This window comes from Pteropus medius, unplaced genomic scaffold (assembly GCF_902729225.1).
Source record: "Pteropus medius unplaced genomic scaffold, Ma_sr-lr_union100, whole genome shotgun sequence".
Classification (NCBI taxonomy): Eukaryota; Metazoa; Chordata; class Mammalia; order Chiroptera; family Pteropodidae; genus Pteropus; species Pteropus medius.
In genome coordinates this window covers 3,044,766-3,071,221 of record NW_024355523.1, presented here as the reverse complement: position 1 = coordinate 3,071,221, position 26,456 = coordinate 3,044,766, and the positions used below count along the sequence as shown (strand labels likewise).

Genomic DNA, 26,456 nt, shown 5'->3' with positions numbered 1-26,456 from the left:
TTGGAAACCTCTCTTACCTCTTAAGAGATCACCAGTGCTTCGAAAATATTTTTATCAGGCTCAATTTATTATATAGCAAGAGTGTCTCTCAACTCTCCATAACATATCCATTCTTTAAAAAAAATAATGTATATATTTATCCTCTGTTAGAATATAAACTCCAGGAGGGCAGAGACCATGACTGTCTTAAACTCAACTCTATCTTTAGTACTGAGTGAAGTTCTTATACATAATTTTTTCTCAAAGCTTCTCTTCAACATTGTTAAGAGCAAAAAATATTCATGCGACCCAAATGTTACTTCATTTCTTACCTACAAACAAATGAAAAATAATATCCAGACCAAATGATAGATTGAATATTGGAGCCATAAATTTTACTTCAGAGATACGCTGTCTAATACAGAAACTAGAAACCACATTTGGCTATATGCATTTTAATTTAAATTAATTAAAATCAAATAAAATTTAAAATTTCTTCAGTCATATGAAACATATGTTCATCATCACAGAAAGATCTATTGAATAAAAATCATCTTTTAAAAATTCAATCCCCTATATAAAAATGAGATTTTGTAGCTCTCCATATTTCTTTAGTCATGATATATGCCCTGGACTAAGCAACTGCCCTATTATTTCATTAGAAAATTTCTTCTGCACTCTAATACACTTAATTCTGCTTATTCAACAGCCAAGATTCTCAGTGTGTAACAGTGGGCTTTGCCAACCTAGGTTTAAGCACAGACTCTAGTTAATTTCTTTTAAATGTTTAATGCAACTGAGTCAAAATGAGAAATCACTGTTTTTATTATTAAGCAATATATTAAATAGCCATCCCTGATCTTCCACCCTACTCCTGATTCACAGGAATGAAATGAGGTATGAGAAAATAAATATTTTAACATAAGTGCATACAAACACACACATACACACACATAAACAACATATAATTGGAGGTAGGTTTTTTTTGTTGTTGTTGTTTTAGGTCTTATCAGAATATTATCATGTTCAATTGGTTTGTGCAGAGTGGCCAATAGTTTTTGCACATTAAAATGGCTCTCTGTTCCATGAGGAGGCTTTATTTAACCTTATATAACTATGTGTTAGTGCTTTCTGCAGAATCATTTTTGTAATATTTCTTTTAAAAGAGTGTAGAATTACCTGTCTTTGCAGAGCATTTTAGTGGTGGTTCCAAAATTTTAATATAGCCTTTTGAAGTGTAGTTTTTAAACTGGATGTTATAGAAATATAACCAAAATCTCCCATGGGATGCGTGAGCAACAGTGTGGTGACAAAGGCACCACAGAGGTGCAGGCTAACTGCAAGTGTTGAAGCAAGGAAGACTTTGAGTGCTATTCCTTTAATGTGTGTGATTCACTGATTGTGTGACTATGATAAAAAATAAAATTCCTTTGTACCCTTTGGGGAAAAAGGCAGTTTGTGTATGCAAAGTATTAAAAATTGCATATCCATTTAATATTCCTCGTGTAGTGTGAAATTTAGTGCTTGTTAAATAAAAAATGAATAAAGAATATAAAAGCAAAACATAAGCATTTCACATTTGGAAAATTTGCACAATGGAATGCCAAAACATTTGCTGATGTACTTTTTTCAGCTATAAAGCATGAATCTATTTTCTTTAAATATAATATGAACCTGCTGTGATTTAAAAAGAAAAGTGGCATCTAATCATGGAACATTAAATAGACTTGGTTATGTGGTTTCCTGGGTTATCTATCAAAACAGAATTCAAATCCATTTTTAGAATGGATTCTGATATTTAAAGAATAGCAATGAAACTAAATACAAGCAAGAGGAAATAAAGCAAGCACAGAAAGGTAAAATCTCTGAAGGGTTATGTTTTTGTTTCTTTTGCTGATTAAGCAATAAACAATGTGAATTTTATTACATCTCATCTCAGAAAGGCAGCATCTATAGAATAAATAATAGCATAATTAACCTCAGATGTTAATATTACACCAGGTACATATATACTTTGCTATTGGATTTACTGTTCAATTCAGTAAAAAAAAAAAAAAAAAAAAGCAGAGATGTTCCACATAAATTCCTGCATATTTAAAGTGCTTAGCATAGTACTGACAGATCATAGATATTAAGTAAATATTTGTAAAACAAACGAATAAATAAATGAATGAATGCTTTTTAATTTCTGTCAAATTATATTTAGTATACTTGACTTAAGAATTTTTATTTACCTCTAAATAAGAATAGTTAATGAAAAATTCTTTTCAGGGAAAATAAAAACATTTTTTACAAATTTTTAAAACTGTGGTTATTGTAAGTGCAGAAATTAGGTTGAAAATTTAAAAAGTCAGTAGCCCTCTGGGAGAAAATTCATTTTGTTTCAAAATATCTTATTTCTTTGGATAATTATATTTTAAGAATCAAAACGCAAACAATTAAATGATAAAAATAAGTAAGCAAGGAAAACAAACTCTTCTACCGAGCAATTTTTCACTCAGTATAATTGCCTGCAGATTCAGCTAAAATTTTGCCTGTGTCAATTGAATATTTCTTTATTTTGCTGAGTAGTATTCCACATTTGGTTTAATTATTCGTCCATTGAAATACATCTCTATTGTTTTGTTCTTTTTCTGTTATGAACATGTCTTATGGTTATTGATTTTTAGTTTTATTCAATGTCATCAGAGAACATTTCTATATAATTTTAATTTTTAAAATTTGTTGTAGTATTTTTTTATGTGGTCCAGGATATGATCTATCTTAGTGTATATTCCATGGGCTCTTGAAAAAAGTGCGTATTCTGCTATTGTTGGGTAGATCATCTTATATATGTTAGATCCTATTTGTTGATTCTGTTGTTCCGACCTGTATTAGTTTCCTGTGGCTACTGTAACAAATTACCACAAACTTCATAGTGTAAATATCAGAAATTTATACTTTCATAGTCATGGTGGTTAGAATTTGAAATCAAAGGTGCTAGGGTTATGCTGTTTCCTGAGAACCTGGGGGAGAATCTGTCACTTGGCTCTTCCAGTTTTTGTAGCTTCTGATGGCTGCTGGCATGCCATGGTATTCTTGGCTGTGGTTATATCACTTCAGTCTGTCTTCACATTGTCTTTGGTGTGTGCGTGTGTGTGTGTGTGTCTGAGTGTGTGTATGTGGGTATAATCTCTCTCTGCTCCTCTCTTATAAGGATACTTATGGTGTCAGATGGTATTATAATTTTTGTTTCAATCATCAAGTAAGTTTTAGACAACTCATGAGGAGGACAATCTATTGTGTTTGCTCATATTTCTAGTCTTTCTGTTCTTCTTTCCTCCCTAATACTCTACGACTCCTTCTCTTATTTTCTTTCTGTTTGAAGATCTTTCTTTAGCCATTCTTTAAAGATTGGTCTGCTAGAACAAAGACTGTTTTCTTTTGTATGCAAATGTCTTTATTTCCCCTTTGTTCTTGAAAGATAGTTTTCCCAGATATAGAATTCACATTTGACACTATTTTTCTTTTGATATTTAAAAAATGTGCTGCTTTCTTAGGCCTCCATAATTTCAGATGAGAAATCTATTGTCATTCAAATTAGTGTTATCTATAAGTAATAAATCATTTCTCTCTGGCTACTTTCAAGATATTTTCTTTGAAATTAGTCTTAATTGTTTAAGAATGATGTGGCTTGAAGTGAATTTCTTTGACTTTATCCTACTTGAGGTTCATACAGCTTGCTGAATCTGGGGATTTATACCTTTCATCATATTTGAGACATTTTCAGCCATTATTTCTTCAAATGCTTTTTCAATACTATTCTTTCTTCTTTCCTTCTTTAACTCCCATGATATAAATGTCGAGTTTTTTGTTATTGTCTTACAGGTCTCTTTTTTTCCAGTCTATTTTCTCTTTCTGTTCAGATTGACCAAATTCTGTTGAACTATCCTCAAGTTCACTGATTCTATCCTCTGTCACCTCCACTCTATTTTTGATCCCATTCATTAAATTTTCTATTTTTGTTGTATTTTTCAGTTTTATAAGTTCCATTTGATTATTTTTATATCTTCTATTGTTTACTGAAATTTTCTAATTTTTATTATTCTCAAAAGAATCTATAATTGCTTATTAAAATGTTTTATGATGGCTTTAAAAAAATTCTTGACATATAATTTTAATATCTGATTCATTTCAGTGCAGGCATCAGTTGATTGCCTTTTCTCATTCATGATATGATTTTCCTGGTTCCATTATGATGGTTGTCTTCCTATTATATCCTGGACAGTTTGGCTATTATGTTAAAAGTCACTAGACCCTATTTAATTTTTTTATTTTAACATGAAGCCACCCTGTTTATATTTGACGCTTAGGTCCTGGCCTACTTTTGTAGACTGTAGGTGCAAAGACAAGGTAATTTTCAGAATGTCTTTGATGTTGTTTTCATGTTTATGTTATACCTCTTGGGCTTCCATTAACATTCTTGTTAATGCTGCTTGAGGGGGCAGAACTAACTCCCTGAGGCTAAGTATCCTGGTGCCTTTATGTGAAGGTGGAGGTTTTTTCTCCTCCTTATGTGGGTAAAGAGCACTTCCTGGCTGGGTGCTTATTTTGGTAGGATCCTTCTTGCAGGTGGCTTCAGCCACGTGAGGGCTTAAGAAGGGGCTTGTGAAAGGGAAAATCTGGGCTGTGAGGATATAGGAGTTTCTCAGGCTGGGCACTTGTCATCTCCTACTTTTTTTTTTTTCTGGAGCTAATTTGTCAAAATCAAATGTTACTCTGTGAAAACAAAGGCCCTTCTGGAGACTAGGGACTTATCATTTTGTTTATGTTTTCAAAAATTATATTCCAGAGAACTGAAAGATCTGAAATCACACCTAGAATTGACTTTTACTGATCTGAATATAAGTAGATAGGCAAGCAAGTAGCTATTTTATCTACACCAATAGCAACAACTTCTCTCTCTTTAAACTACTTGTTGTGAACATCTCATTAAGGTTATTTTGACATGACATTGATTAATATTTAGAATTGTCATTTTCCATCCCCCCAAAAAATCCTTATTCATCATGCTTCCTCAGTGGTTAAGAGCATATTGTATGGAGCCAATCCAACTTGGGTTTGAATGCTGACTCTGCTGTTTATTAGCTGTGTATTGTTAGTAAGTCTCTTAGCCTCCCAAAATCTCATCTAAAAATGAAGGTAGTAATAGCTAGCATAAAATAAAATTTAGTAACAAAATGTAAATTAAGTGTACAGCATAGTACTTAGCTAATAGCAAGTACTCAACAGATGGATTGTTGCCAACAGACGCCATCCTCATTAATATCATTATCATCTCCATGTTATAGATAAAGAAACTGAGGCTTTGAAAGGACAAATAATTTAACTTAGGCAAGTTTGTACACTTAAATGTCAGGAAAGCTAGAATTCAAATCTACATCTGACTTCTTCCAAATCCTTCTTTCCTAACCATTATGTAACACTGATACAAATGATTATTTTATAAAACTTGAATCTCCATGAGAGCATGGGTTAGTCCATGTTCAGGACATACAAAAATATAAGAATGTGTAGTATACAATTATATAACTTGGACATACTTAATTTTCAATTAATTTTTTATTATAGTGGCACAAATATTCTCATAGAGATACCTATGCATAAAAATAGAAACAACGCAGGTAGTTTTAACAGAATTTGATAACCAAGCTTTGATATAGGATGATTTTTGACCCTTTTTCCCAGAGTCAAATACTCCCCTTTATTATGCTTACCAATTTCTGAAATCTGATAGATTTAAAGACGGTTTATTTTTCTTATGCTTATGCTATTTAATTAAAAATTTAATATAATTAGGATGCAGTAGAAACTTAAATGTTTCAATGTAATCCAGTTTTATACAAATCTGTTTCCGCTACATAAAAAAGTAATTCCTATAATAGTTTTGCACATTGCTAAATTAATAAATGCAGATCACAGTAAATTTCTGAATCTATAATTATAATGAAACAAAAACAATTCAAGAAGAATAATTTATGTTATTTTCCAATTAAAATAAAACTGCATTAATGACAGAGACACAAATTCTCCAAACGAATTTGCCCAATTATTAAATAAGGAAAAAAATTCACTGATGAAAAATATTTTAAAAAGGAAGTTGTTTACTGTGTATATTTGGGCTTTTTTCCACGAGTTGTTTTTCTGTAGCATAGGAGGTAAGCAATTATTTATTTTTCTCTCAGGCTTTGCTAATTTAGAGATTTTTAAAAAATGAACTGATGGCCACATATAAATCAAGAGTATATTTATGTTTTACATTTTTACAATAAGAATATAACATTCAATTCCGCTTCTTTATAAGTTAAAGATAAACATAACTTATTTATTACGTCTATACATATACACATATACTAATTCCGTACTTAAAATAAAAGATAGAGGCAAAGTCAAAAAAGAAAAAAAGGCCCGCTTGTGATGGGAAGTTTGGAGGTTGATACATAGAAAAGAGAAAGAAAAAGAGGAAGGAAGAACTAATGAGGAAAATGAGGAAAACCAGTGATGAGAGAGACCAAACGAAGAGAGAATGTTGAAAAAATGTTTAAGTCCAGAAAACAAAGAGGAGAATGAGGAAGAAAGCAAGATGGAGAAGAAGAAAAAAATAATTAGAAATATGAGGAAGGAGAGGGGATGATGCAAAAGATCCCAGATGGAAGTCTAAATCTATAAGCATCAGAGGTTTGCTTTTACCTTAAATCTTAAGAAAAAATTAATACACTAATTTTTTACTATGAAGTTCTGCGTTATGAGTATCTTCCTTATTATGCCTTTAATAGTCCAACAATGGGAAAGGTATATATCATTAGCAACACTGCTCCCCACCAAAAGCAAATCAGGTGTATATAAAATAATCCGCAAATATTTTTCAGAACAATTATTTTCTTTATATTCAAACCATAGTGTGCAGTCTTTTGAGAAGCCACTTTGAATTGAAATGGACTCTTCATGCTATTCTCTGTGCTATATAGATTTGGCTCCCTCCCTACCCTCATATGGTGATATCTTTGAAAGCGGGGGAAACTTATTTTATCTATTTATGCTTATCACCCAGAGCCATACTTGTAAATAGAAAACAATAAATACTTCAATGAATACATGAGAGTATTATGTATAAAAGGATGAAATACTGAATGCTAGTAGAAATTTTACATAAGACAAAGTGAACATTTTACTTCAAAAAATTATATATCAAGTAAAAATTCATTTTATTTCTTTATAATCTTGGTGATTTGTGCTGGAGGAATAAAGTAAAACATAGTTGCAGGTTTAGAAATCCAAATCTCTATAGTTTCACCCTATATTTGTTCTATGCCTCTAGTTTCATCAACTAGCCTTTCTACTTTCTACTACAAAGAATAAAGAAATATAAATTTATTTTCTATGTTCCACGTAGTAATGGAAAGTGACAAAGATGAAACTGAGGCATGCACCATCTCGGTTGGTTAGCGCTTAGGCTGTTCTTTCCAGATAATTACAACCACCTTCCTATCCAGGTGTACTGAGATACCTCATTCTAACCCAAATAACTACATTTAGATAGCCATATCTCAAGTCCACCTTCCTTTTCCACTAGTGCTCATCCCTTCTGAGTGTTTCTTAGGGCACTGAGCTAAGATTACATAAACCTGTGTTCACTGAGTTTTCCATTGAACATCAATTCCCCAAATTCTCCAGTCCAAGAGCACAGGAAGGAGGAGTAGATTTAAGTTACTACTTCTTCATATTATTTATTTTATTAACTGAATTGCTTTACTACTACCTTGATTTTAGGAGTTTATTTTTAGCTTATCTTGAACATTCTAGTTGAATGATAATAGTGGCTTAATACCTCTAGTTTAAATATTTATTTTTAAGGCCAAGTGAATTGTCCATTAATCTTGTCAGTGCAAATACTACTATATGTTCAAAGAACTATAACCAGTGGAAACATGGCTTATAGGAGGCCAGACAATTATTTTGATTTATTTTAATCTCCTGGACTTATTTTCTGAGTGTTATTTTAATAACAGTTGAATGTGGTTCTTTTTATAGATTTATTCTAATTCTTTTATTATTAAGCAGGTTGAAAGTTTTTGAACTGGCTCATGAACCAGTTTCATGATATACCTGGGTGTAAATTCATTTTGAATGCAAATGTTTTTCTGTTTCATTTCTCATTGATCTCACTTTTTATTTCATCATTATCTTTAGAAAGTGGCCAAATGAGAGACAAAGCAAATGTTTCTGTTTGGAACCATGAATTTTACATGGGCCGTAAATAATATTTAAATTTGCTTGTATGACTGCAGAAAGTCAGGATAGATAATAAAACATTTCTTGTTCTTCCTCTTCATCAGATAATAAATTAACTTTTGTGAATCTACTGTGTGAAGAGCACTGATCCAAATTCCATGTTAAACTTGCAGGTGATGGAAATCAAAGGACAAATGATTCACGTCCCAGAATCAAATTCTATTTTATTCTTGGGCTCTCCATGTGTGGACAAGTTGGATGAACTCATGGGCCGGGGACTGCATCTCTCGGACATCCCCATCCATGATGCCACCCGAGACGTCATTTTGGTTGGCGAGCAGGCAAAGGCCCAAGATGGCTTGAAGAAGAGGATGGATAAATTAAAGGCAACTTTAGAAAGAACTCACCAGGCCTTGGAAGAAGAGAAAAAGAAAACAGTGGATCTTCTATATTCTATTTTCCCTGGCGATGTAGCCCAGCAGTTGTGGCAAGGGCAGCAAGTGCAGGCCAGAAAGTTTGATGATGTCACCATGCTCTTTTCAGACATTGTTGGCTTCACGGCCATCTGTGCCCAGTGTACCCCCATGCAAGTGATCAGCATGCTGAATGAACTGTATACTCGATTTGATCACCAGTGTGGATTTTTGGATATTTATAAGGTAATGGGATTTAGTTACTTATATATAAATACTTTTTAATAGTAAATTGTGATCTTAATTAAATTGTAAGGATATACTTTTTTTTTCTTAAACTTGATAGTAAAAGATAGATATCTCTTCAATTTAGAAATCTTTAGACAGAATATAGGTATTTCTGCCTTATGAGTAAACTTTTATTATGAGTCTCTTTACAGTATCGATAGGTAACTGTGAGTCATGATATTGCTCAGTATTGAAAAATTAAACTTGCTGAATACTAGGCCTTTTAACCACATAATGTCTGAGAGAGTGGGATTCCAGTATAAACTAAGAATTTTATGTTGACGGTTAAAAAGAAACAATAAATTGTGCTGAAATACGCATTGCATTATCAGTTAAACCATGGTTCATCAGCGTTTTGCACTGCACTGTTGCTGAATTCCCTCTAATACCGAAAGACGCATGTGAGGATTCTAGCTATTGCCCAAATGGCCAATGGCTTTTAGTGGAAGTACTTTAATTTTCCAGGCTAAATAATGGAAGAGTTCTGAAAAAGGGCTCTAATCACTATTGGTAGGTCTGATTTGATTAATAACAAATTTATTAATTTTTTATTACACCATCACAATATCTATAGACATTCAGCCTTATATCCACCTAATGAATAACTCTGTAACTTTATATAGAATTTCATGTGGATTGTACAATGTCAGGGCTCAAGGCTTTATTTTATGAAGGATAGCAAGTACATTTAGTATAAACAGTAGTGAACAATAAGGTTCATAGTTACAGTGTATTGCAACGAAGTGATATATGCAAAATGCTTAAAACAGTATATAACAGTAAATGTACATGTTAACTGCCATTATGATTTCTCAGAAAGTTGTATCTGGACATATGGGAGTATGTATTATGTGATTATCTTATAGGTTTTTGTATGTACCTAACTACAGTACATCCCGTGCTTATTAGAAAAGAATAAAGTATAACCTCATTTAATCTCCTATCACTAATGTGGAGTTGTTAACATTATCTCCATTTTCAGAGAAAGAAACTGAGTTTTAGAAAGGTTAAATAATCAGATAATGTAGCTCATAAATTAGAACTTGAACTGAGGCTTGTCTGATGATTCTAAAGCCTCCAGTATTTCCACAAGCCTAGGCTATGATCTAGACAAAGATCAAATAATAAAAACAAAGAGTAGAAACTCTTTCAAAGCTAGTTTACATGATCAATAACTATAGCTATACTGTCAAGTAATGAAAAAACTCTGACCACCTTACCCAAATCCACCCCCCCTCCCTTCTGGTAGCAAATAGTTCAGAGTTCTCAGAAGCTGCATCTTAGAAGCTGGGGACTCTTCCATCTGACATCCTCCCTTTTTTTCTCAGAAACCAGCTGGCATCTTCTCCCTTAATTCCTCTTGTGGAGAAATAGCGTACTAAGAAGGAGACAATGAGATCGATGATCCCAAGTGCAGGCAATAAGGGGTATAATTTAAAAATAATGAAACTGAATAGTGACTCTTCTTTTTAAAATCACTTTTCCAAGGTAACTCTGAAAAATGTTAGTAATAAAATACTTCTCTCTGTTGGGTTGGGAGTAGAGGGGCATTCCCATCTCAAATCCCAAACTTATTTTGAAAATATCGGTGGAGTTAAAACATTGACTATCAGTTTCAGGCTGGAGTTGGGGACAGCGGGTAGAAAGAAAAGATGGAGCAGCCAAGAAATGCCAGGAGCAGAATTCTATTAGATCAGAGAACCTGGCAGTAAGAATCTGAAAAGCCACAACACAAAGTTCCTATTAACAAAGCAGCGCAGACATTCCTTTATGCAGCAGGAGGACCCTTCAACTTTCTCCAGGTATGAAAGCTGAGTCCAGCAAAGTAAGAAAGAACAGAAATCCAGACTCACTCTTAGGGGACCTGAGACCTTGGGATTGGGCACAAGGGTACTAGATTACTAGAACTGGAAGCTGGATAGTGTATTCAGGCCGCAAGTATGAAGATGAGCATCAGGTGTCGGAAGCCAGCCGGCGAAGTAATTGAGGGTACCTGAAAGGGGGAGCATGGACTGAGGAAAAGAAAGAAGACAGACAGAATTGCAGGAGGGAGCACAGATTCAAGCTGTATCTGTGTCCCCGAGTTTATTTAGAACACACTATTTATAACATTACAATAAGAAAGACAGTAGTCAAGAACCAAGGTTAGCCAGATTACTATATCTAGTAGAACAATGAGATTCTCACAACTCAGAACTCTCTGCTAAACTGTAGCAAGGAATTTGCAGTGATTGCTATGTGAACATTTACCTCCTGGTTTTTCCCAGCACTTTACAATCTCAACTTCTTATGTTGTTGCCAAGTACACAAATATCCTTGTTCCTTGTTATACGATTTCACATGTCCATAAGTGACTCCCCACATCTCCCCCTTTTTTATTGTTTAAATGCCCGAACCTTCCTGGTTCTGGCGCAAGGTGACTGTGCCTGTCTTAGGTGATCCCTTCACCAGATCTGGAACTTACCCATCATCGGTACGTGCGTTCCTTCATGCATGCCCTGACTTAGGTTGTCCAGTCTCTGAGGGAGTCTTACCCGTCTTTGACTACCAGCCCCCGCGGGAGGGAGATGTCTATCTTTTAAGCCGTATTTCGAAGTCTTACATGATGTAGGTCGGCCTGAAGTTTTAACATAGCACTAATGAAGTATTTTAGTAGAGAAGGAAGCAGGCACAAAACAACAATTACATAGGCTCCTCTGGTCAAAACAGAAGCAGCTAGCTGATAGAAGGAAGACCATGAGGGGACAAGGCCCTTAAGGTGATCCAAAAATTCAGTGGCCAATTTATCAGCGTCAAATTGTAGAGGTTTAGCATTTTTAAGTCTTTGTATTTCTTTATGCAAGTTAATTAAATCTAAGGATACATTAGCATTGTGCCATATGCCTTTTAAATGATATTTTACTCGATCCCAGTCATGACTGGTCTCATTATATCTTCTAGATGTGACACAGATCCGATGATATTTTACATGACATTCTAGTTGAGATCTAATTTTTAGACCCTGGATTTCATCACCCAGGTATTCCACTGTCTTATACAGAGCATCTAACTTTTGTTCTAATTTTCTATCTATATTTTTCTGTGTTCCCAATGCTAAAGTAACATTTCTAGACAAATCGTTGACATAATGAGCAGTTCGTACAGTTTGTGAGAGAGCCACCACAGTGGTGGCAGCAGTAGCTATAAGAGATACGATAGCAAGTATTCCTGTAACGATTAGTCCATTCACCCTCCTCATGGATGGCATGTCCAGCAGCGATGTGTTGTTCACTTTCACAATGACCTCTGGTCCTTGCCACATTGTTGGATGTAAGAGAGGTGGGTCAGGAAAGTATGTCCAGTAAACTGCACCCTCAGCTGCCATCACCAGGCTCAGCAAGATCAAGGTTAAGGTCATCCCGCCGGGTGTCTGGTGGAGCGGCAAAATGGACCAACCTCTCCGGCAACCACCTGGCATTTTCTGCATCCTGTGGAAAAACACAAACATGCCCTTGTCCCCATATTAATACCGGGTCGGGGCGATGTCGATTAGTTTTGAGCATCAGAAATTCAGTTTTTTGAGCATCAGAAAGAATTTGTAGAGAAACCGGGTTGAGGGTATCACGGCATCTTTTTGCCATGTTTGTTCGACTAGTCAGATAACATTTCCCGCATGGATTTTCCCAGCAGGGCAGCAGCCACAGCAAGTCCCTTCGAGTATGAGGGCCCTATGTCAGAACACAACCTAACGTAATCACTTAAGTCTTCTTTCTTTCTAAAGGGTCTGATTGTTGTTTGATAGGCAGAATTCGCATTTTCATAAGCCAGCTGTTTTACCAGCAGAGAACTGGCTTCTAGGTTCCCTAAAAGCCGTGAAGCAGCCTGCTGCAGCCCTTGTTGCAACCCTGTTTGAGGCATTGGTTTCTGATTAATCCAAAGGGGTGTGCCAATTGGTCCAACAGGGGCAAAACTCACAGGAGGGGGATCTAAGCCTGCAATTATAGTTGGAGTCAGCCTTCCCCCTGACCTCGGTGGATCCTGAGGAACTTTAAAAATTGGCACTTTTAAGGGTTGAGGCCCCATGGCAAGCTTTTGTATCTGCAAAGACAAACTAGCCAATTTCTGTTTTAATTGTTCAACCTCTTCTTCCTCATGATATTTAGCTGCCTCATCCTCTAACTGAGCAGTATCTCCTGGATCTAAAGGTTCCTCATTCTCATCAAAAAAGAGAGAAGTAAAAGGAGGCGGTGGAGCAGTGGGTGCAATATCAGGATTAGGTGGAGCCTCAGGGCCAGTAAAAGCATCCTTGCCTTGTTCCTGCCATTGAGTTCTCTCGTGCCTGGGATCTAAGCAATCCCTTATCAATGTCCATAATCCAAAAGTATCCACTGGCACTTTACTCGGCCCATGGGCATCATAATAGTCTTGTAACTTTTGTCCTACCCTTTTCCAGGTTTCTAAATCTACAGTCCCTTCTTCTGGAAACCAGGGACATACTTCTTCTACAAATTGCAAAAACTTAGTTAATTGTTGCTGGCCCACTTTGGCCCCTCTTACTCTAAGCATATTTTTAAGCATATGTACAAAAAGCAGCCAGCTATTTCCTTGGCCCATTTTTACTTCTTTAAGTTTCTGTTTCAGTTTCTATAATACAATACTCCAGCGTACTTACGGTTGGCCGCCTACAGGACTCTTAGGCCCCCAGATTCCGCGTGCGCACGCCTTACTCTGCGGCACGTCCTAGCTGTTATCCCCCGTGTTCAGGTCCCTGTTCGGGCGCCACTTGTCGGAAGCCAGCCGACGAAGTAATTGAGGGTACCTGAAAGGGGGAGCATGGACTGAGGAAAAGAAAGAAGACAGACAGAATTGCAGGAGGGAGCACAGATTCAAGCTGTGTCTGTGTCCCCGAGTTTATTTAGAACACACTATTTATAACATTACAATAAGAAAGACAGTAGTCAAGAACCAAGGTTAGCCAGATTACTATATCTAGTAGAACAATGAGATTCTCACAACTCAGAACTCTCTGCTAAACTGTAGCAAGGAATTTGCAGTGATTGCTATGTGAACATTTACCTCCTGGTTTTTCCCAGCGCTTTACAATCTCAACTTCTTACGTTGTTGCCAAGTACACAAATATCCTTGTTCCTTGTTATACGATTTCACATGTCCATAAGTGACTCCCCACAATCAGGGCAGACTTTGATACAGAACCAGAGTCTTTTCCCTGGCCAGGACTAGACTTAGAGCCAGAGAATGCATAGGACCCCCTCTACACAGTCAAAGGGGAACCAAACGTGGCAACTTCATCCAAGGATATAGAGATTTTAAATCTCCAAACAGGAATTAGACCCACAGAGATGCTAGAGTTACCAGGTTATTTCCACCCATTCTTAAAATGAATAGACTACATTTGAGGACTCTGTTGGCCTTAATACAATTTGAAAATTGCTAGATACCTTGAGTTCTTCTGAAGATCTCTAAAGACCAATGAAAATGTCGTGTTGACTTTATAAGTTCCAAACCTCATAAATACAATACCAAAAAAAAGGGCTAAAAAACTGTTAAGATCATGTACATTTCATTTAATTTATATAATTAGATCATTCTGCTGAAGTCTTTTTTAGTCTGTTAACTATTGATTCCTATTAACTATAACTCCTTGACTACTTTGTGGGGAAAAGCCTGTACATTTTGAAAATAAATACCAGATGCAGAAGTGAACAGGATAAATATCCATGATAGAAAGGTTTACATGTACGGTGATCCATGTTCAGTTTTCAGTGGGTTACATTAATATCCTAGGGGAAGTGACTGTGAGGCAAACCGTTTGGATTCAGACTTCTTGATGATGACCTCCTAGGCTTCGCTCTGATGTGCTGGCAGTGAAAAACTGGAGGAGGAGCTGTATCAGACTTGAATCCCATATTTAAGCTCCTTGGTAAAAGCTGAAAGCAGACGTTTCTCACATAAAGTTACGATGCTACAAAACTCTGTGCTTCAAGGATTTTGATTTGTCTTGACATTTGACAATATGGAGCTTTTAAAACCGGCTGTTCACTGGACCTTAAGCTACGCTTCAGAAAATAAAGCAGAATCTCAAGGATATCACTCCACTGTGAACTAGATTTTGCAGGAAAAAAAAAAAAATGCTTTCGTTCCCCCTTGTTTTATTTTATGATAAAATAGCCTTTTAAAGTACTTAGGAACTTAGGTTATTCTTGGAATTTCATAAATATGTATATATTATTTTACTCTATTTCTCAGCACTAAATACCAGGTCCATTTAGTAAAGAGTGGCTCATTCATTTTCCCCTAAGATTTACATATTTTCTGCTTTAATAATCAGTGCATACACTTTTCAGATGAAAAGCCACTAAGGATTTATTCTAGTTCTTTTTGGTAGAATCCATCAACATTAGTGCCATTTACTTTTTGCTGTTATTTTATTGGGAATTATGTAACAGTATCATCTAATAAGTATAGAAAAGAGGAATTTCTGAAGTAAAAAAAATATATTCAACTCACTTATTCACTCAGTCAATAAACATTTTCGACTTGCTCATTTGATGACAAGGCATGACTCCAATAGAAGCCTACAGAATGTTATGGAAATTAGTATATATTTTTAGCACAATTTTAATGAGTAGAAAAGAACTAATTTATATGCTTTAGAAGGTAAGGTGAAAGTCATAGATAAGCATTCTGTTCTGATATCTTTTCTACTGGGGGGATTATATTGTCAGTTTCAAAATACCATAATGCCCAAAAATTACCTGACAAGGGTTTTGCCTCATTTATATTTTTGCCTTTGGCAAGCACTTAGGCTGGCGATAAGGGAGAAACAAGGAGAAAGACAGATCCTTTTTCATGTTCCTCTCATTCCATTCGACTACAGCTGCTGAATCCCAGCCCTACCTTAAGTACACTACTTGGAGTTCTCATCTTTCCACCTGAACCACTTATTTAACCTCTGTGCTTTAGTTTCACCATCTGTAAATAAAGAGACTAATTTTAACTACCACGTAGTTACATTTTATAAGCTTTTAAACGAAATATATGTAAAATGCTTATTATGGTGTCTGGTCCATGGTAGTAAATATAAATGTTAACTGTCATTTCTCAAATTGGTGTTTCTGGGTATATATGGTGAGTGGGTATATGTTTTACATGCATGTGCTTGTATATGCATGCATTTGTACATATATAAATATTGTGTAGCCAGTGCTTATTAGGAAAAAAAAATGCTCATTTGCTTGGATTCATTTTTTCAGGTTATTAGAATTACATTGTATACCAGAGAAAGACTGAACAAAGGGTAGAACGAGAGGTAAGAGTAGGGTACAAGAGAGAGAGCCCCCTGAAATACATTATTTGTATCATCTTCAATGGGTCCTCATGGATCCTCATTCTTGAAGATGGATCCATAGTCTGTCTTCATGGATTACTTTTATCTGAATAACCTGAGTTACAATATGACATTTATAAAGTTGACAGTGTTTCTTTAAGTAACATTGACTTGTGCAATGTCAATGACCAACTGAACCTAAAATGTTTATTTTTTATATTCTGATATGACATCCTTAATTCTTTTCCCTCTATATTCAGAGAACATTTTCTTTTAGTGTTGTATCAAATTCTGTAACAGTTAGAAGGCTAAAATAATTTGGAAATCAAAATTAATAAAGTGTCTTGCTGAAGTTTTCAAAGTATTTTAGGGCTGTTATTTTTATCCCTGTTGATTTTTGTTTTATTTCTTTATTATTTCTTACTTATCTATCTATCTATCTATTTATTCATTCATTCATTTCATTCATTCAATTAGAGTTGACATTCAATATTTTTCCATATAAATTTCAGGTGGTTAAACATTTTATATAATTTATGAAGTGATCCTGCAATTAGTCTAGTACCTATCCACCTGGCAGGGCTGGGTGAAAAAGGTGAAGAGATTAAGATTGGTAGTTATAAAATAGTCATAGGGATGTGAAGTACCACATAGGGAGGAAAGTCCCTATTGATTTTTAATTTTTTAAAGAATATTGGCAATTGCTAAGAGATTAATGTTTTTGATTTTTATAATACCAAATGTTATGGACTGATTGTTTGCATCCTCCCAAAATTCATTTGTTGAAACCCCAAGTCCTACTGTGATGGTATTTGGTGGTGCACCCTTTGGTGGTAATTAGGTTTAGGTGAGATTATAAGGAAGGGTTTCCCTGATGGGATTGGCGTCCTTATCAGAAGAGGAAGAGACCAGAGTTCTCTCTCTGTCATTTGAGGACACAGGTAGAAGGTGGCCATCTGCAAGCCAGACAGGTAGCTCTCATCAGTGACCCAAACTGAATTGGATTTCCCAGCCTCTAAAACTGTGAGAGACAAATTCCTGTTTTAAGCCACCGATCCATGGTATTTTGTTATAGTAGGCTGAATGCACTAAGACACCATGGAAAGTATGTCAATTCTAAAAACAGTCTGGAAATTTATGATACAAATCTCTAGCAAGTTTTCTTAGTATATTAGGTTCGTGTTGCTAGAATTTCCTTTATCTATGAGGATAAATGTTACTCTATGATGTAAGTGAAAGATTTTTCACTGGTCTTATGGAGTTTATGTCTTTCTTTTGTGTATCAATAAACTGTAAGGAAGTTAAGTTCTGAGCTCAAACTGTGTGTTTGCTCCTGTCACTAACACTTTTATCAAAATAGTATATGAAACTATCTTTTAGTTTGTGTACATTTTGCAATTTTAAGTTTTACTACTTAGTTAATTATTTACTCCATATATTTATTTAAAAAACTTGACCTAAAAATATCAACTTTTCTCTCTTAAAAAATTGTCACTAACTAATCATTTATTTTACCCTGAGGTCATTTAGCAGAGGATTTCTGGCAAGCTTTTGAATATGAATTTGTCAGTTATGTTCCCATCAAGTTTTATAATACCCAGGTATTGGATGAGTTTCTTAAAATAGAAATTGATCTAGACAGGAGACCTCTCCTTTATTTGATAGGATAGCCTGAATGCAATCTGCACATCTTACTGAATTCGATTGTTTATATTACCTTTTTCACCAAACCTTTAATTAATGCTGTTATGTAGGAGAAATGCCATACGATTATCTTCCCACTACTTACCAATTAACAACAGTGATTTAAAAAGTGCAAATTCCTTAAAGCAAAATGGAACTAAAGGAATGGAATTGGCATTTACTAAATACAAACTGTGTTCCAGACACAGTGCTAGGTGCCTTAATAGTGATATCTTATTATCCAAAAGAACCATGTGAGGTAGGTGCTGTTACATACCTTTCAAAGATGTGTTCAGTAAGTGGCAGAGATGTTATTTGAATTTAGTTCTGATTCAGCTAAAAGCTCATTAAATGTAAAGCAAACTGTATGTTTGCTCTTGTCACTAACACCTTTATCAGAAGAGTATGTGAAACTAACTTTTATTTTGTACACCTTTCAAAACAGTGTTTGAAATCATTCATGTATCAGATAGCTAATGTTCCCAATTCGTTATATTTAGAACTAAGACCAAAGATTGTTCTAGCATTTATGCATGCAGACTTCATAAATTGGTATCCTATATCCAATAACTTTGACAATCACCAGGCAAATTGCATACTTTTAAAATGAGAACAATGGTATGTCACAGGTTTGTTCAGAGAGTGAAAAGAGCTAATAGCGAAAGACCTCTATTATGAACAAGAGGCCCTTGACATAATAGTTGGAGATGGTTTGAATTTTTAAGTTACAATTTGAATTTTAGCCTAGAGTTAAGGATATAAGAGGGTCCCTTTTTAAAGGCATTTAACAAATCTGCACTAGTTTTTAATATGTGTTGGACTTCATAAAGACTTGTTATCTTTGGCTCCAGGAGGCTAAAGAGGATTTTTATGCAGAAATTAAAAAAAGAATTTTAGCTCAGTGTAAGATCCTTATGAAAATCAGCATCCTAACAATGAAATAAATTGTCTGCAGCCGTATGCTCTGATCACTGGAGTGATTCAAACATAAACCACAATTTTTTAGTGGGATAAAAGAAATTCTCAAAAGGTCACTTCATTCTATGAGATTCTAAGATTCTAAATACTGAATGTTGGAGCTATATGTAGTTTGTTGGGAAAATGTTCCCAAAGTGCAAATCATCCCTGTTGAATACTTGATAGGTTATTCATATGTGACGAATTTGAAATGATTTGAGTTTATTTATTTTTGTAAACATCTTTTAAAGTGGAACAGTGATAATTTAACTTTGTCTTAAATTCAAGTATTTGGTTGTAAATGTTTATACATTTTGATGCATTTTTCAGACTTTGAAATGCTTAACATGACTTTGAGTAAGCTGGAAAACTGTAAAAAAATTAGCTAACGCAAAATTCTTATGAGACTGCTCATCCAGTTTGTGTGTGTGTGTGTGAGTGCATGCGTGCACATGTGCGTATCCGTATGTTGGAATCTATGAAAGCTGCCTATTAAGATAATGCTGTTCTTAAGATAGTCCAAAGCAATATTTTTAATTTTATATTTTCTTTTGATACTTAAAGTTTAATATTATATAGATTATTTTTCTGCTGTCATAAAAAAATAACTTTGTGCCTCTCCTTTTTCCACTTACCAAATGCCATTACTAGTGTCACTTGACTCATAAACAACAAGGCGTATTTCAGCCCTTAGATTAAAAAAGGTCCTTTGGTCTATGGCCATGCCACCTTGAATGTGCCCGATCTTGTTTGATCTTGGAAGCTAAGCAGAGTTGGGCCTGGTTGGTACTTGGATGGAAGACCGCCTAGGAACACAAGGTGCTGTAGGCATTAAAAAAAATTTTTAAATAAAAATAAATAAATAAAGTCCTTTGACCATCTGGAAGGAGCCAGATGAGGACTGTTGAGGTTGCATTGACAATGCAATGACAGTTAAGTGTAGGGGGAAAGGTATTAGATATTAAGCCTGAAAAGCTAATTTTAATTGTCTGTGTTACTTAAGTTATATAATCTATCTGTGCCCAGATTCTACTTCTGTAAAATGAAAAAAATAGTATTCATCTCATATTTTTGTTGCAATTGAAAGACCAAAGCTAGAGAGAGTGTCTGGGAAATGTGTCATGAAGGGAGGGAAAGGAATTATCTTAGTTCATTCAGGCTGCTATAACAAAAGTACCATAAAATAGATGGCTGATAAACAAACAACAGAAATTTACTTCTCACAGTTCTGGAAGCTGGAATATTCAAGATCAAAGTGTCAGCAGATTCAGTGTCTAGTGAGAACCCACTTCCTACTTCATAGATGGCTGTCTTCTTGCTATGTCCTCTCATGGTGTAAGGGACAAGGAACGCTCTTTTTTATAAGGACGCTAATCTCATTCATGAGGGTGGAGCCCTTCCAAATGTCTCACATCCAAATATCATAACACTGGGAATTAGATTTCAACATATGAATTTGGGGGTACACAAACATTCAGTCTATAGTACGAGTTGATATTTGTTGAGTGCCTAATATGTGTCAGGTATCATGCTAAATTCTTTATATATGTTTATTGATTTATTTTATCTTCAGCAAAAAATTGTTGATTAGCTTCTGTGTTCTAAGTCCTAAGGTAGGCATTGGGCATAATGGTGTATAAGAGAGGCATGGTCTGTATTCTTAGATTCTTATAATTGCACATTGGAGATAGACATTAAGCAAGTAATTACATAGTCAGTTAATAATTAATTAAAATTACTATTATCACTAGAGAGATAGAAAATTATCTTCTTTAATCTTTTCAGTAACTTTTCAAAATAGATATTATCTTTCTTTCACAGTAAAAAAATGAAACTTAAAAAGAGTTAAGCAACTCGTTTGAGGTTACAAAGCTGCTAGGTAATAGATTTAGCATTGCTCAGGTTTTTTCCATTCCAGAAGTATGATCTGGGAGGTCTCATGACAGCATGATCTTAAGGAGGTCCACAACTTGACCAACCACTTTCACCCATTTATACCTTAAATAAATGCTTCTTGAACACTTACCATATGTCAGGCACCACACCGAGTAGTGAAGAAGTCATGACATCTGCCTTCATGGAGTTCACAGTCTAATGAGAAAGAGAGTAAATAATCAAGACTCACAAAAATATGTAATTATAAATCACAATGAGAATGACTAAGAAAAATTACATGGTGTTATGAGAAAGTGTAATAGAGACACCTGTTTTAGTCTAAGAGATCAGAATGGCATTCCTGAGGAGGCGACTTTTAAATTGAGAAATAAAGGATGAGTTGGAGTTAACCAGGTAGAAGGGATGGTGAGAGGAGAGGATTTTATGCATTGGGCTCAGAATATGTAAAGGCTCTGAGTCAGAAAGGAACGTGATGAATAACTAAAAGTGGAACAACTAAATGAAAATCAGTGTAGTGAAACATGACTAGAGAAGAATAGTACGAGATAAAGATCCGGAAGTAGTTAGGCGCTAGAACCTGTAGATATTCTAGCCATTTCAAGGATTTTGGTCTTAATCATAGGAGTGATTCAGCTGAAGACTTTTTAAAAACTAATTATTTATTTATTTAATTTTAATTTTTTTTTTTTTTTTTTTAGGTGAGGCAACCCTTGGTTGACCTCACAGATTGCAAGGACCTTGTCAGCTTACACTACCTTATTTTTTATTTTTTAAATTTTTTACGCCTACAGCACCTGGTCTTCCTAGGTGGTCTCCCATCCAAGTACTAACCAGGCCTGAGCCTGCTTAGCTTCACAAGATCAAATGGGATTGGGCTTGTTCAGGGTAGCATGGTGGTAGACTCCAGCTGAAGATTTTGAATAGAGGTGTGGTACAAGTAGACTTGCTTTATAGAAATCACTTAAACAGTAGTGTAGGGTATAGATTTAAAGGTGAAAGCATGGTTTTTAGACAAAAGTAGAACATAAGGATATTATTGCCATGATTTAAGGGAGAGATAGTGGTAGCATTAACTTGGCTGGCAAGGTATGTACAAGGCTTAAGTCTATGAGAGACTTGAGCCAGTGTTGGAACCCTGAAGGAAATGGTCAGTTTTGTCTACTTAATGGAAATACTTCCATTCTATTGTTCATGCAAATCACCTGATCACTGGAGTTTGTTCTTATTTTGGCATTATGTAGACTTAATCTGAGTAGATAGAATAGACATATTTTGGAGACATGTAACAATGACTTTGATTTTGAAAGATAATTTACACATTATCTACACATCAACTCAGCTTTTGATAAAGATGTTTATAATACAATTTGACTCAGTCATAATTCTCTTAGTGTCTACTATGCTAGCACTGCACTAGCCCCAGCAGGACTTAAAAAAGATAACTAAGATATTATCCTTGCCTTCAAAGTTAAGTGACTTAGCACTTTAGAAAGGATGATAGTAAAGAAAGTATGAAAACAAATTATTGCAGAATAAGAGATGCAGAAGTCAAGTTTTATTTGGTTTCTAAAAGAAGCAAAGATATTTCCTATTAAAGGTTTGGGAATGCTTTCGGAAAAGATATGCAATGAAAGATAGATATGGAAGCATGTGACAAATTTGACTCGTGGAAGAGGGGTTGGGGAAGCCTTGTTTTCTAAACTCTATTTAATCTGGGGGTATAAAGGGAGGTAATTTCTTTTACTTTCATACAGAGTATTTTCACTGCTCTAAAAATCCTCTGTGCTCCACCTGTTCATTCCTTCCCCCGCCCCCGCCGACCCCCTCAATTTTAGGTAAGCACTAGTCTTTTTATTGTCTCCTCAGTGTTACTTTTTTTCAGAATTTCTTTCATAGATAATAGATCTTTGGTATTGTATCTTAAGAGGCATCACCATACCCAAGGTCACTTATTTTTCTTTTATGTTATCTTTCAGGAGTTTTACAGTTTTCCATTTTCCATTTAGATTCTGTGACCCATTTTGAGTTGATTTTTTTGAAGGGTATAGAGTCTGTGTCTACATTCTTTTTTTTTTTTTTTTTTTGCATGTGGCCATCCAGTAGTTCCAGAATCATTTGTTCATTTGTTGAATAGACTGTCTTTGCTCCACATGTTGCCTTTTCTCCTTTGTCAAAGATCAATTGACTGTATTTATGGGGGTCTATTTCTGGGATCTGTATTCTGTTCCACTGATCTATTTGTCTATTCTTTCACCAATATCACGCTGTCTTGATTACTATAGCTTTATAGTAAATCTTAAACTATTCAGTGTCATGACATCACCTAATGTTATTTAGCACTCATTATGTCTTTACTGAAAAATATAGCAGACATGTATCATTCCCTGGGAACATGTTTAAAGTTCTAAGTCAGAAATCCCTGGAAAAATTTTTGTGAAAATAAAAGACTCAATAATTGTTTTTGTAAAGATTGAATGAATGGATTCCAGGTAGAGCAATGATTTTGAGTATAAACACAGTGGTGGGAGGTACAGAAAGTTTGCAAAGAACATCGAGTTATTTTGATTGGAGCATGGAATAAATTAAAGTGATAGTGGTAGATGAAAGTGAAAAATCGGAGCCTTATTATTAAGGATCTTAGAGGACAGGTTATTGTACAGCAAAAAAAAAAAAAAAAAAATTCAGTTCCCACATCTAACTTAAGAATTTAGAAAGAAATTTTGACTGAGTATTTTAATATATTTTTCTTTGCTGACATGCTTCAGTATTCAATAACCTTTATGATAAATAACCTGGGGCCTAGCAACAATATTTTCTACATGATTGAGATTCCTGGGCAGGAGCTGGAATTTACATTGATAGATCTACTGAGAGTTTTATCAGGAGAAGAGCTTTCTTTGATAGGAAGTCATTTGGAATCTATTTTCCCTCATTTGGGAATAGTTCTCAGGCCAAATAACTGTTCTATTTATATCGATGACCTCCTTTTCAATTCTGTATCAGCTGAGCACTGTAGAGACATTCTTAAAAGAAGTAGTATTTGGGTCAGAAACATCAACCAAAATGAATGTAATTAGATAGATTTTTTTTTTTTAAGGAACGAAGGGATATTTTTGGAAGTAGCTTTATTAGTAAATTCTTAAAGTTATTTCCATTTGAATTGCTAAACCATTATGTACTATTCACTTGAATGTATTTAATTGAACTCAACAAACTTTCTTCAGATCACTGAATACCTACTCTGCCAGATGATTCTCAGCATTTAGTGAGGGGAGGGGCTAGGGGTTGTGGTCTAAAATTCTGACAAATAAGAAGGAAATGTCTGGAGAAGTTTATTGCCCTCATTGGTAGGGTGGAAGAGAGAAAAGGAGTATATGGGAATGACTGGGGTTCAGGGTAGAGGAACTTTTCTCCTTTCTGAAAGTTCATTGGCTCTTAAGAAAAGATGAATATCTGGGTGAATATTATAACATTTTTAACTAACATCATATACCAGAAGTCTTCAAACTTTGAGAATCACAAAATACACCTAAGAGCATGTGAAAATGCATATAGCTGGGCCTTATACCTAGATTTTAATTTAGTAGATCCAGGTGGGGCCTGCAGATCTAATTTGTAACAAGTACCTTCTGAGTAATTCTTATGCAGGTGGTCCTGAGTTTTGCATTTGAAAAACTTGCTTAGGGGACAATTTGAACTCCTAAGGGAAGAAATTAGATACAATTTAAAACATTTAATAAAATCCTTATTAAGCATTTTGACCTGTGACCCCTCCTTAGATTTAGGTGGCAGGGATGTGGCAATTTCCAAGCTGCTCCATCCTGCCAGTCATCACCTGTGATGCCTCACTTTTCTCTGCTTTCAGGAAGAAGGCCCCTCTACCACACCCTGGTAGGGGAGGAATGCCCTACAGACATGTGGTTCACAGTAGAGTAGAGGTCTCAAGCAATACCTTGTGTGGTGGTTTGGCTAAAAAGGTGATGACAGAGGAATATGCCATCTTTGGCAGCAGAAGAGCTGAGGAAAGTAATGGAAGTGGTGGATGAAAAGCAGGTGGAGAAACAGGAATGCTGGTGAAGGAAAAAGTGGAGGAGAAGGAAGTAGAGGAGAAGGTGATGAAGTGATGTTCATGGGGAAAGGCATAGAGGTTGTGAAGAAAAACAAAGTTTTAGAGGTAAAGCAGGTGGTAAGGCCCTGGCCCCTAAATACGATCTCTTCAAACTTTCTTGAGTCTGGAATTGGAGACAGTGACTGCTCAGGCTGACACAGGGTCTTCCTCCAGCTGGAGCCCAAGTTTGGGTAAATGCCATGGCGCTTGAGTGCGGGTACAAGATTCATCACTCAAAGTATACCCACATTCTGAGACACTACTTTTTGGAGTAATCCTACCCAACAGCCATGCCTAAAAGCCACAATGGAGATTTCCTGAGGTTCATATCAGTTAAAAGTGAAAGAGTTCAGAAATCCCAGGACAGGATACAAGTTCAACGTCTTTTTAAAAACAAACTCCTATTGCAGAAACAAGGCAATCATTAAAGAATATAAGGTCAGATATTCTGGACAAGTAGCATTTCTTCCCAGTCTGAAGATATGACCAGGACCCCATGCTCTAAGTCCTTTATCTGCAAGAGCAGGACATCACCTGTAGCTCAGATTACGGCCTTCTAGAATCTGACGAGATTTGCTGTTATTATTAAAGGGATTCTGTGGCCCAACTCCTGCAATGCTACCTGCTATGTGAAGGGAAATCAGACTACTTTCAGCAGAGAGGCTTATGGAGATACTCAAGCCATCAGGGGAGTAATGTGGTTAACTCTACCTTTGGAGATTGTTCCTGCTCCAGATTACCTGCCATCAGTTGTTGGACCTGTGCTTGGCCAACAGCGATGTGTGTGTGCGGGCTTCTCTGCACCTTGGCTCCTCTGAACCTTCAGTACTCTCGACTTCAAGAATGTAGCCTTTATAGCATGACCATCACTTTGTTCAAGTCAAAAAATGATGCTGAAGACTGCACTGCCTTTGTCTGCATTGCTTGAACCTTTGTCTGTGTCAGGTCCTTCCTACTTGCTTTTGATGTAGGAACTTCAGTTATATTTGAAGAAGATCAGTATATCTTCAAAAACCACAACATCAAGAACAACTAAAAGCTGAGTTCACGCTTGCTATCTATGGCAAGTTACTCATCTTCAAGTATGTCTAGTGGACATTCCATGGCCCTAAGTTCTCTGCTTGGCTACCACCACCTGCTTTTCATCTTTGGCCAGGTACCTATTTCATCCACCTTGCTAAGTATCAGGCAAAAGAGACATTAACAGTGGAGAGCTACTGAGCCTGGGTGAAGTGAAGGAAAAAAAGTTAAGGTGCCCCTAAATCTACCCAAGTCCGGTTTTTCCTGTTCTGCTATTGATAAGCCTTCATGAAGGTCTGTGCCCTGGTTTCTAGTCAATGAGGACCTGCAGAACTGCTGTGAACTCAGGCCCCTCTAACCATCAGAGAAGTCCTACCCTGATTCCCCTTTCCTTGTCACTTAGGAACCATACCTAATGATAGGTGATTGGACCGGCAGGTGTGGCTCCATCCTCACAGCAAGGATAAATATGGTATCCTTTCTGATAATCAAGTGTCTTACAGCCAGTGAGCCC

General features: G+C 35.6%; 2 protein-coding genes, 1 long non-coding RNA gene and 2 pseudogenes across 4 annotated transcripts in view; 2 read left to right on the top strand and 3 right to left on the bottom strand.

Annotated features, from left to right (window-relative positions):
* Window positions 1-26,456, top strand: part of GUCY1A2 (guanylate cyclase 1 soluble subunit alpha 2) — a 261,485-nt gene that overhangs the window by 151,575 nt on the left and 83,454 nt on the right. The window contains exon 5 of one of the 2 annotated variants that reach the window (XM_039858726.1): window positions 8,424-8,909. The exons of the other annotated variant lie outside the window; for it this stretch is intronic. Within the exon in view, the coding sequence (XP_039714660.1) occupies window positions 8,424-8,909 (486 nt within the window). The remainder of the gene's footprint in view (window positions 1-8,423; window positions 8,910-26,456) is intronic. 2 annotated transcript variants of the gene reach the window in all.
* LOC120599655 (uncharacterized) overlaps window positions 9,635-26,456 on the bottom strand; it is a 461,597-nt gene continuing 444,775 nt past the window's right edge. Inside the window, exons 5-6 of the long non-coding RNA XR_005651960.1 lie at window positions 20,945-21,009; window positions 9,635-10,944 (exon numbers count right to left, since the gene is read on the bottom strand). This is a non-coding gene — a long non-coding RNA (uncharacterized LOC120599655). The remainder of the gene's footprint in view (window positions 10,945-20,944; window positions 21,010-26,456) is intronic.
* Window positions 11,089-13,801, bottom strand: LOC120599654 (endogenous retrovirus group K member 24 Env polyprotein-like). Its single transcript, XM_039858728.1, has 2 exons — window positions 13,603-13,801; window positions 11,089-12,418 (listed from the first exon to the last, which is right to left on the bottom strand). Exon 2 carries the CDS (start codon window positions 12,415-12,417, stop codon window positions 11,530-11,532), a length of 888 nt encoding a protein of 295 aa, XP_039714662.1. The 5' UTR covers window position 12,418; window positions 13,603-13,801; the 3' UTR covers window positions 11,089-11,529.
* LOC120599703 (uncharacterized) lies at window positions 19,631-19,749 on the top strand (annotated as a pseudogene).
* On the bottom strand, window positions 21,597-21,716 carry LOC120599701 (uncharacterized; annotated as a pseudogene).